Below are 12830 nucleotides of genomic sequence, written 5' to 3'. Positions count from 1 at the left end.
CCTAATTCCCACTGTGAAGTATAGTGGTGGATCTGTAATGATGTGGCACTGTTTTACTTTCAAAAGGCCCTGGGAACCTTGTTAGGATACATGGCATCATGGACTCCAAGTACCAGGAGATTTTAGTCCAAAACCTGTCTGCCTCTACCAGGAGGCTAAAACTGGGTCGTCGTTGGATCTTCCAGCAGGACAACGATCCAAAGCATACCCCCAAATCAACAGGAAAATTGTTCACTGACCATAGACTCAAGCTTTTGCAATGACCATCCCAGTCCCCTGAGCTAAACCCAATTCAAAAAATGTGGGGTGAGCTGAAGAGTCCACAAGGAATGACCAAGGACTGAAGGATCTGGAGTTTCTCTATGGAAGAATGGTCTCAAACACCTTCCTGTGTGTTCTCCCACCTCATCCAACATTATAGGAGACGACTCAGAACAGTTATCTTTGAAAAGGGACAAAGTACTAAACACAGGAGTGCCAATAATTGTGACATGCATGTTTTTGAATAAAATAATTATTTCTTGCTGACGATTTCATTTTCTTTGAACAATTTTAACTCAAAAGTTTAGATTGATATGATATTTTGAGTCAGATCAAGCAGATAAACAATAAAAAAAATTCACAGCATATTTTGTTCATATTTACATAGGGTGCCAATAATTCAGGAGGGCACTGTAAATCACCCTGTAGTAAATAACAGTAGGCCATTAAGTAGATTCACCCGCAGGCCGATTTTTCTTGAGCGGATGGCCAGGGGGCAGGAACATAATTAGAAATAATTTGTAGACAGCATATTGACCGTAAGCCCAAAGATATTTGAATAAAAGAATTTCAAACCTTGCTTACATTTTCATACGATCACAGTTATATTATGTGTGGGAATACTTTAGAACAGATTTTTTTTATGTACAGTCTTATGTCCAACAATTAAAAAATATATAAAAAATGTCAATCACCCATAGGGGAGCCGCCAGTTGGGGAAACCTGCCGTAGGCCATACACAATCAAAAGGGGTACAGAAATTAAATGAATTGAATTGTTCCATCTGGAGTATTTCTCTTGTCTTATCCGGTGTCCTGTGTGAATTTAAATATGCTCTCTCTAATTCTCTCTTTCTGTCTTTCTCTCGGAGGACCTGAGCCCTAGGACCATGCCTCAGGACTACCTGGCATGATGACTCCTTGCTGTCCCCAGTCCACCTGGCCGTGCTGCTGCTCCAGTTTCAACTGTTCTGCCTGCGGCTATGGAACCCTGACCTGTTCACCGGACGTGCTTGTTGCACCCTCGACAACTACTATGATTATTATTATTTGACCATGCTGGTCATTTATGAACATTTTAACATCTTGACCATGTTCTGTTATAATATCCACCCTGCACAGCCAGAAGAGGACTGGCCACCCCTCATAGCCTGGTTCCTCTCTAGGTTTCTTCCTAGGTTTTTGGCCTTTCTAGGGAGTTTTTCCTAGGGAGTTTTTCCTAGCCACCGTGCTTCTTTCACATGCATTGCTTGCTGTTTGGGGTTTTAGGCTGGGTTTCTGTACAGCACTTTGAGATATCAGCTGATGTACGAAGGGCTATATAAATACATTTGATTTGAAAACAATGTATTCCTTGTAGAACATAAACTAACCTAAATTATGTAGGCATATTTTCTAGCAGTGTTAGAGAAAGAATGTCCCTTTGTCTTACCCCAGGAATCTCTCCTGTTTTGGAATTAATATATGAATTAATGTTTTATGGTTACAAAATAATTTTGCGCCTGAAGCACAGTGTAGAAGCCTAAATCTGTCATATTAGCAGAAGTGTGTTAATGACGTTTGGGTGAATGTCTAGCCAATAGGGATACTAAGTCAGCCGGCGTACCGTACGGCAATGTGACACTTGGCATTATTGCCGCCATAACTCTCCATAACAGAATCTATGAAACAATCAGGTATCTAGTACAGCAGGAATCTAACAGCACCTTTCATATAAGCCCTGGCAGGTGTAATAGAAACACAGAAATCCCACTGTCACCATTTACTAGAGAAAAGCATTGACATTCCACTGCAAAACACCTAGGGTTGGCCTGAAGCAGAGTTATAATGAATTTCTACAAATGTGAAACAATATAGACAAAGGCTAACCTTAACAAGGTTTAATGTGGAAGTCTCGCTGCAGAACAAATTGTGGTCTTTCTAAAAGCAGTAGACCCTGATGATAGTAATGTTATATCAAGATGTTTCTGTCATAGAGAGTGCAAGACAGCCGGGAAAAGATTTTTGATGTACCAATTCCATGGCACAGGGTGTATGAGTTGATATATAAAACAACGTAAGATTCAAGAATTTGTGCTTTTCAGCTAAAACGATTGTACCGAATTTTTGCCACCAGCAAAATGTTGAATATCAAAGGCATACAATCATCGCAGCTCTGTAGATTTTGTTGTGAGGATACGGAATCAATAGACCATTTGTTCTCGGTTATTGCCCTCGGGTAGCCTGTTTCTATTCTCGGGTTCATGAATGGCTGAAAAAGCATAAGATTCATCTAAAATTGACCCTAGAAATAGCAGTGTTGGGAGATCTGGTCAGTCGATTACTAATATACTTAGTAAAAGCATTTTATCATCAACTCACAATCTGCGGATTCTATTCGATTAGAAAGATTCAAATTATATGGTAAACATCACAGCTTAGTTGAAAGATGGCGCCAACAGAGATGGTCGCCTCGCTTCAGGTCCTAAGAACACTACGCAGTTAATAGTTTTTTATGTATTATTTCTTACATTGTTAGCCCAGAAAATCTCAAGTGTTATTACATACAGCCGGGAAGAACTTTTGGATACAAAAGCAATGTCAACTTACCAACATCACGACCAGGAATACGACTTTCCCGAAGCGGATCCTTTGTTCGGACCTCCACCCTGGACATGGGATCTTATCCCAGAGGCCGACCCAAAACAACGCGGTCGCCGCAGAAGAGGCAGACGGAGCGGCCTATTGGTCAGACTCAGAAGGCAAGCACACCATCCACTGCTTCCGAGCATATTATTTGCCAATGTCCAATCTCTAGATAACAAGGTGGACGAAATTAGGGCACGAATTGCCTTCCAGAGAGACATCAGAGATTGTAACATTCTCTGTTTAACAGAAACATAGCTCGGGATATGTTGTCAGAGTCGGTACAGCCACCTGTTTCTTTATGCATTGAAACTACAAACAGGAAACGCCAGTGCGCAGGTCTATACAACGCTGGTCTGACCAATCGGATTCCACGCTTCAAGATTGCTTCAATCACATGGACTGGGATATGTTCCGGATAGCATCAGACAACAACATTGATGTATACACTGACTCGGTGAGCGAGTTTATTAGCAAGTGCAGCGGCGATGTCGTACCCACTGTGACTTAAAACCTTTCCTAACCAGAAACCGTGGATTGGTGGCAGCATTCACACAAAACTGAAAGCGAGAACCAGCGCTTTTAATCATGGCAAGGCGACTGGGAACATGACCGAATACAAACAGTGCAGCTATTCCCACTTGCAAGGCAATCAAACAAGCAAAGCGTCAGTATAGAGAAAGTAGAGTCGTAATTCCACAGCTCAAACACGAGACATGCGTGGCAGGGCCTACAGTCAATCACGGATTACAAAAAGAAAACCAGCCCCGTCTTGCTCCCAGACAAACTAAACTTCTTTGCTCGCTTTGAGGACAACACAGTGCCACTGACACGGCCCGCTACCAAAGCCTGTGGGCTCTCCTTCTCTGAAGCCAACGTCAGTAAAACCTTTAAACATATTAACCCTCGCAAGGCTGCCGGCCCAGACGGCATCCCTAGCCGCGTCCTCAGAGCATGCGCAGACCAGCTGGCTGGTGTATTTACGGACATATTCAATCAATCCCTATCCCAGGCTGTTGTCCCCACATGCTTCAAGATAGCCACCATTGTTCCTGTTTCCAAGAAAGCTACGGTAACTGAACTAAATGACTAATCGCCCCGTTGCACTCACTTCTGTCATCATGAAGTGCTTTGAGAGACTAGTCAATACCCAATACCCTAGACCCACTCCAAATTTCAAGAGGAATACCTATGTAAGAATGCTGTTCATTGACTACAGCTCAGCATTCAACACCATAGTACCCTCCAAGCTCATCATCAAGCTGGAGGCCCTGGGTCTCGACCCCCGCCCTGTGCAACTGGGTCCTGGACTGTCTGACGGGCTGCCCCCAGGTGGTGAAAGTAGGAAACAACATCTCCACTTCCCTGATCCTCAACACTGGGGCCCCACAAGGGTGCGTTCTCAGCACTCTCCTGTACTCCCTGTTCACCCATGACTGCGTGGCCATGCACGCTTCAAACTCAATCATTAAGTTTGCAGACGACACTACAGTGGTAGGCCTGATTACCAACAACAACGAGACGGCCTACAGGGAGGAGGTGAGGGCCCTCGGAGTGTGGTGTCAGGAAAATAACCTCTCATTCAACGTCAAGGAGATGATCGTGGACTTCAGGAAAGAGCAGAGCAAGCACCCCCCCATCCACATCGACGGGACAGTAGTGGATAAGGTGGAAAGCTTCAAGTTCCTCTGTGTACACATCACTGACAAACTGAAATGGTCCACCCACACAGATAGTTTGGTGAAGAAGGTGCAACCACAGGTCTCTCCAGAGGGTGGTGCGGTCTGCCCAACGCATCACGGGGGCAAACTACCTGCCCTCCAGGACACCTACAGCACCCGATGTCACAGGAAGGCCAACAAGATCAAAGGACAACAACCACCCGAGCCACTATCATCCAGAAGGAAAGGTCAGTACAGGTGCATCAAAGCTGGGACCGAGAGACTGAAAAACAGCTTCTATCTCAAGGCCATCAGACTGCTAAACAGCAATCACTAACAGAGGCTGCTGCTAACATAGACTGATCTCTGACCACTTCAATAAATGGACTTAATAAAGGTATCACTAGTCACTTTAAATAACGCCACTTTAATAATGTTTACATATCCTACATTACTCATCTCATATGTATATACTGTATTCTATACCATCTACTGCATCTTGCCTATGCCGCAAGGCCATTGCTCATCCATATATTTATATGTGCATATTCTTATTCATCCCTTTACATTTGTGTGTATAAGGTAGTTGTTGTGATTTTGTTAGATTACTTGTTAGATATTACTGCATTATCTGAACTAGAAGTACAAGCATTTCGCTACACTTACATTAACATCTGATAACCATGTGTATGTGACCAATAAAATTTGATTTGAAAGAGCTACGGCGCATAGAAATCCGAAGAGGTGGCCAGCAGATATAGGTGGGATGGGCTGAGGGAAGCTGAGGGTTGGGATGTGGAATTGGAGACAAGTGGGAGTGGAGGTGCTGCGTGGGGATAGAATGACAGTCAAAGATAGTCATAATAAACAAAAAAAGACAGCTTGAATGACCCTGAAGGGCAACGCTATTACATCCACTGACTGTTTGCCTGAGGCTGAGGCTGCACAGGTGCTTGTACACGTGTATATACACACACTCATATTTAACCTGTCTGGGATAGGAGGCAGTATTTTCACGGCCAGATAAAAAAACATACCCGATTTAAACTGGTTACTACTCTTGCCCAGAAACGAGAATATGCATAGTATTAGTAGATTTGGATAGAAAACACTCTAAAGTTTCTAAAACTGTTTGAATGGTGTCTGTGAGTATAACAGAACTCATATGGCAGGCAAAAACCTAAGAAGACTCCAAGCAGGAATTGGCCTGTCTGACAATTTGTAGTCCTTCTGTTGCATCTCTATCGAAATTACAGTATCTGTGCTGTTACGTGACACTTTCTAAGGCTTCCATTGGCTCTCTAAAGCCTTCAGAAACCGGATTGACGCGTCTCCTGTCTCTGGGCAGATAACAGCAGCTCAGCTTGTCAGTGGACTGCCTGGTGACAGAGAGACTGGAGATGCGCGTTCACGAGACCTCGCAATTTTTTTCTTTCCCTCTTTGAATGAATACAACATTGTCCGGTTGGAATATTATTGCTATTTTACGAGAAAGATAGCATAAAAATTGATTTTAAACAGCGTTTGACATGCTTCTAAGTTCGGTAAAGGAACATTTTGACATTTTTTGTCACGAAATGCGCTCGCACGTTACCCTTTGGATAGTGACCTGAACGCACGAACAAAACGGAGGTATTTGGATATAACTATGGATTATTTGGAAGCAAAACAACATTTGTTGTTGAAGTAGAAGTCCTGGGAGTGCATTCTGACGAAGAACAGCAAAGGTAATCCAATTTTTCTAATAGTAATTCTGAGTTTAGTTAGCCCCGAAGTTGGCGGGTGTCTGAATAGCTAGCCTGTGATGGCTGAGCTATGTACTCAGAATATTGCAAAATGTGCTTTCGCCGAAAAGCTATTTTAAAATCTGACATAGCGATTGCATAAAGGAGTTCTGTATCTATAATTCTTAAAATAAATGTTATGTATTTTGTCAACGTTTATGATGAGTAATTTAGTAAATTCACCGGAAGTTTTCGGTCGGTATGCTAGTTCTGAACATCACATGCTAATGTAAAAAGCTGTTTTTTTATATAAATATGAACTTGATTGAACAAAACATGCATGTATTGTATAACATAATGTCCTAGGAGTGTCATCTGGTGAAGATCATCAAAGGTTAGTGCTGCATTTAGCTGTGGTTTGGGTTTTTGTGACATATATGCTTGCTTTGAAAATGGCTGTGTGATTATTTTTCGTTGGGTACTCTCCTGACATAATCTAATGTTTTGCTTTTGCTGTAAAGCCTTTTTGAAATCGGACAATGTGGTTGGATTAACGAGAGTCTTATCTTTCAAATGGTGTAAAATAGTCATATGTTTGAGAAATTGAAGTTATAGCATTTTTTAGGTATTTGTATTTCGCGCCACGCAAATCCACTGGCTGTTGAATAGAGTGGGACGCTAACGTCCCACCTAGCCCATAGAGGTTAAAAAACGCACACGTGCACACACATGTAAATAGTGACACACATGAACTGAAATGTATACAGTTGGCCTTGCTGTTTTGATTTTTGTTGTCCTTGATATCTTATTTTTGCATTGTTGTTTTCTGTTGTCCCCGTTTTGACAGATCTCCCACCAAGTCAACGTGCCCATGGGTGGGGCGCTTGACCCTGGTTGTTCCTGTGGGTCGCTCTGGACGGGAGATGACTGAATGCAATGTAAATCTTGAGTGGCTTCACTGCAGGTAGATTGTATGTTTACATTTTCTTCCAATTATTAAATAAATACAAAAATAGAAAAACTGGATAAAAATGTTTTAAAAATAAAATAATGCGTTTCCTTTCTGAAAGGCAAACGATATGCTAGTTCAACAGCAACTTTGCTTTGATTGGAAGTATGCAGGTCAAATTAAATTATCAAGTAGACCTACTTCAGTCAAATGTGATAATGAAGTTAAATAAATTAAATGAGAACTTAATCTGGAAAAGCAGCTGTTTAAAAGGGGAGATCTTAAGATCTGCACAGCTGTAGAACCTAATCATATTTTCTGGATATTAAACGTACACAGTGGTCTCCAATTAAAGTCTCTCTGGTTTTAGTTCATCCTTTATGAGCTACTTCCAAAGACTGAACAATATTAACCTTATAACAAGAACCAAGGGCAACTGCATAATATGAGCAACACAGGTTGGGCCTTTAATCCATTCACCATTAAAAAGCCCTAGTTCAGTAGACCAGCGTAGAGACTTAGGACATGGTGCAGCAGGACCATAAGGATGTCTCTTACCCTGTCCTTCATCCTCCAGCTCTGGGCCAGGGCCTTGGAGCCCTCGATCTTCTCTGAGTGGCGTTTCTTCATGAAGGCCAGTGGCAGGTTCCAGTCGCTCATGTCCGCCTCCTCCTCCTCAGCCAGGCACACGGCCGGCGAGAGCAGCAGTTCCGAGTCCATTTTCATCAGGGCCCTGAGGAAAGAGATGGAGAGGAGGTCAGGTTGAGGTCAATGTTAAAAAAAGGTTTCTTCATTCAATAATAGGATATATAACTGTACAGTATGTTTTTGTGTAACATTGAGGAATATGATAAATATTTAACATGCAGCCATCAGATGCAATCTATTTTTGACTCGAACTACACAACCATTTTAAGTTCTGCTTCCTAATGACTAGGAAAGTTTGGGCAGCATTGGGTTAGTCATAGACCAGCTCACACTACCGGTCAGATGAGGAGCAGCTCTGGGTTAAAAACTACCACCACCTAGCTTTGGGACTCAACATCAGAAGTCTATATTGATTGGACTCCCTGAGTTGTGAAATGTTCTGGTGACTGGCAACGTTAAATAACCCTACCACAATATAGCTGGCCACACCAAAAATAGTGTTTCCTGTCAACAAAGGCATTTATATAATCTCTAGGAACTCTACTTACCAGACGTAAAGTGAAATGTGACCATAGCTTTCAAATAAACTAGAGGTCGACCGATTAAATCGGAATGGCCGATTAATTAGGGCCGATTTCAAGTTTTCATAACAATCGGTAATTGTCATTTTTGGACACCGATTATGGCCGATTACATTGCACTCCACGAGGAGACTGCATGGCAGGCTGACTACCTGTTATGCGAGTGCAGCAAGGAGCCAAGGTAAGGTGCTAGCTAGTATTAAACTTATCTTATAAAAAGCAATCAATCTTAACATAATCACTAGTTAACTACATATGGTTGATGATATTACTAGTTTATCTAGCTTGTCCTGCGTTGCATATAATTGATGCTGTGCCTGTTAATTTATCATTGAATCACAGCCAACTTCGCCAAACAGGTGATTTAACAAGCGCATTCGCGAAAAAAGCACTGTCGTTGCACCAATGTGTACCTAACCTATAAACATCAACGCCTTTCTTAAAATCAATACACAAGTATATATTTTTAAACCTGCATATTTAGTTAATATTGCCTGCTAACATGAATTTCTTTTAACTAGGGAAATTGCGTCACTTCTCTTGCGTTCTGTGGAACAGAGTCGGGGTATATGTAGCAGTTTGGGCCGCCTGGCTCGTTGCAAACTGTGTGAAGACCATTTCTTCCTCACAAAGACAGCCAACTTCGCCAAACGGGGGATGATTTAACAAAAGCGCATTTGCGAAAAAAAAGCACAATCGTTGCACGAATGTACCTAACCATAAACATCAATGCCTCTCTTAAAATCAATAGACAGAAGTATATTGCATATTTAGTTAAAAGAAATTCATGTTAGCAGGCAATATTAACTAGGGAAATTGTGTCACTTCTCTTGCGTTCATTGCACGCAGAGTCAGGGTATATGCAACAGTTTGGCCGCCTGGCTCGTTGCGAACTAATTTGACAGAATTTTACATAATTATGACATAACATTGAAGGTTGTGCAATGTAACAAGAATATTTAGACTTATGGATGCCACCCGTTAGATACAACACGGAACGGTTCCGTATTTTACTGAAAGAATGATAGTTTCCGGATTCGACCATATTAATGACCTAAGGCTCGTATTTCTGTGTGTTATTATATTATAATTAAGTCTATGATTTGATAGAGCAGTCTGATTGAGCGGTGGTAGGCAGCAGCAGGCTCGTAAGCATTAATTCAAACAGCACTTTCCTGCATTTGCCAGCAGCTCTTCGCTGTGCTTCAAGCATTGCGCTGTTTACGACTTCAAGCCTATCAACTCCAGAGAAGTGCATGGTCTAATGGCTGCCTGCTGTCTAACTCAACAGGAATATGGTGATGTTCAGGCTAAAGTTGGATTCAGACATTTATTTAATAGCGAGCGAGACATTTAACTTTACATTTGGTAAATACAGTTTCGAGATTATACATATGCCATTGTTAACAGGAATGTTTTTTGTTTGTTGGTGAAGCCGCTATATTGTGGTTGGGTTATTTTCTGTTGCCAGCCACAACTCAGGGAGTCCAACCAATACACAGACTCCAGATGTGTCCCAAAGCTAACCACCACCCATAAATAGCATGGACAATAACATTAGAAATCTCACATCCCTAGCCCCCATTCACCACAGGTGGCCCTGGTGAGTGATGGGATATGAACTGAACAGCTTTAGCTTCAAAACAAAGTACAACCATGCAAGACTCGTTTGTCATCATGTGCTGTAGTGAGCATATTCTCGTTCTAATAAGTACATAACTAGTAACTAGCTACCTGTATTTGCATTTGACACGGTTAACATTAGCTGTGTACAAAGGCTTAAGTCTGACAATGACGTCTCACCAGTGAATCCCTTTAAAATGAACTTTACAGTCAAATGGTAGATAATATGCAGAATGGACTGGCTATCTTACACGGAAAAGCTACTTTCTAAGGGGATAGTACATATTGCAGTATGATACATAACAGAATTGGAAAACGGTAGAACGTCAACCTGCATAGATAGAACCATGTTCGCCCGTGGCTGTTCTAGAGTTCGGAGTCGAGTTTGACATGTTAGCAGACCCTTAGCCGACTTTCTGACAACTAGCTAGTGTTGTTATCACAGGTTTGTACTTCATGTTTGTAAACCTGTGCATGCTTCATGTTACTTGTGGAACTACAAGCTACAGTAGTTAGATAAACGTTTTAGAAAAGACTGACTGGCAAGTGAACCAGATGTGAAAAAGGCCATTTCTGCACAGGGTGGCGTGCAGCGTACAGACCTTGGCGCCGTAGAATCCTCCTCGATACCGGGTGGGAAACCTCTCCGTCTCCTGACTATTATAGACGCGGTCGCACAGACAATTCTTGAAAGAAAATTGTACGGTAGCGTCCACAATTTGTAAACAATGTCGAAACCGACAGGTCCAAGTTCGACCGGTATGTGTTTGCAGGGAAATCTGCGGTTTCTCTCCCCACGGCTGCTCTTTGCTATGGGAAGGGGCTCGAGACGAGGCCCATCTTCACACGGACACTCTGCCACAACCACGCCACGCGCTGTCAGGCTCGAGCTGTCAATGACGCTTGTCGTGTGGTCTTCTGACACAAACGTGTGTCGACGAGACAAATTTTGTAAGCTAGTTGCCGTGAAATTAACAAACAATTCCAACTATTTCTCCAGAGACACTTCTTCAGCACTTCAACAAGGGCGCCGCCATCTTGGGAAAGACCCACAATGCACTCAGGGTTGGACTGAAGATGTCATTAAAAACGTCATCGTGGTCAGTGAGTGTCCCTTTCCCTTTCATCAAAATAAAAGTAAAATAGTCAAGTCAAGTCCAAAATATTCCATTCAGTTCAGTTGTGATGTCTCAATGCGATCCTAAAAGATACATCCTGTACATTTTTGAGAGATTGATGTTGTTGAAAATCTAACTTTTTATTAAGCTTGTCCCACAATAATAATATTTCTGACTACATAGGCCTATCATGATAGTGCAAGTAGTGCCTTATCCCAAGGTCACTGCACAATTATAGACTACATCATGTTTTAAAGTGAAATCTTTCAAGATACTGTATTATAATCCAAACAAACATAAAATACCTTAAATGGACAATAACAAAGCACCCTTCCGTCCCCTAATTCGGTAAAAAGCTGAGAGATGGAGCTGGAGAAATGTAATCACTATCGAATTCATAGACAGGACTGACCAAGACTAGGACTGACCATTCATGATATCAAAATGATAGTTTTAACCATATTTTGAGGCTATATAGTGTTTGTTTACATTTACTTTGTTTACAAACATTGGAGTAAAACAAGCTAATATTTTGGATTCTAATTAGGTAAGACAGTTGAACTAAGCTAATGAGGCATTTATAAGTTATATTCTTCAAGAATCAATGGGTACATATGATTAATTCCAAAAATGGATGAAGCAACTGCAGATTGCCCCTTCAAACATTTAAAATGTACTTCTTTAAAGTATATCATTCAAAGGTTGCCCTTTCTTACCTAATTAGATTTTCTCTAGAAAAGAAGCACATGCAGTTCTTTAGCCAGAGAAAAGTAATGGCGGAGGGGAGGCAGGGTGGTGCTCAAAGACATTTCCAGCATATTTTTGGTTGTCTGTTGTTACATTCCTTCTGAACAGATTTTTACCTCAAGGTTACTCGGCCGCAGGAATGTTTGCTGAATTGCACCTTGCAATTTTCACTGCTTGTTTCCACTGAACAAGTGAATTCACACAGAAAGCAGCTGCCTCTCTATTTTCTCTAGTATCTGCTGCTATCTGACTTTTGTGCTCATTCCTCACTCAGTGGGGGTTTAAGGTTTTAGAAGAAACTGGAGGGGAAAAAACACATCCATCTGTCCCTGTGACAAAAATGAAACCCACTTTCTGTTTACTCTCTACTAAGAGATTGAAAAAGTTCATCCATCAAATTACTCCAACGGGAAGCCGTGTGGATATACAGTGCATTCGGAAAGTATTCAGACCCCTTGACTAATTCCACATGTTGTTACGTTACAGCCTTATTCAAAAATGTATTAAATAGTTTTTTTCCTCATCAGTATACACACAATACCCCATAATGACAAAGCAAAAACAGGTTTTTAGAAATGTTTGCTAATAAAATAAACTGAAATATTACATTTACATAAGTATTCAGACCCTTTACTCAGTACTTTGTTGAAGCACCTTTGGCAGCATTTACAGCTTTGTGTCTTCTTCGGTGTGATGCTACACACTTGGAAAACCTGTATTTGGGGAGTTTCTCCCATTCTTCTCTGCAGATCAGCTCAAGCTCTGTCAGGTTGGATGGAGAGCGTCGCTGCACAGCTATTTTCAGGTCTCTCCAGAGATGTTTGATCGAATTCAAGTCCGGGCTCTGGCTGGGCCACTCAAGGACATTCAGAGACATCAAATCAAACTTTATTT

General features: G+C 41.6%; 1 protein-coding gene across 1 annotated transcript in view; it reads right to left on the bottom strand.

Moving 5' to 3' along the window:
* Positions 1-11136, bottom strand: part of LOC106588110 (regulatory-associated protein of mTOR) — a 215231-nt gene extending 204095 nt beyond the window's left edge. Inside the window, exons 1-2 of the mRNA XM_082965118.1 lie at positions 10674-11136; positions 7778-7952 (exon numbers count right to left, since the gene is read on the bottom strand). Coding sequence (XP_082821244.1) covers positions 7778-7945 — 168 coding nt within the window. The 5' untranslated portion in view covers positions 7946-7952; positions 10674-11136. The remainder of the gene's footprint in view (positions 1-7777; positions 7953-10673) is intronic.
* Positions 11137-12830: the final 1694 nt, after the last annotated feature.

This window comes from Salmo salar, chromosome 02 (assembly GCF_965601325.2).
Source record: "Salmo salar chromosome 02, fSalSal1, whole genome shotgun sequence".
NCBI lineage: Eukaryota > Metazoa > Chordata > Actinopteri > Salmoniformes > Salmonidae > Salmo > Salmo salar.
This window is presented reverse-complemented; position numbering and strand designations above follow the sequence as displayed.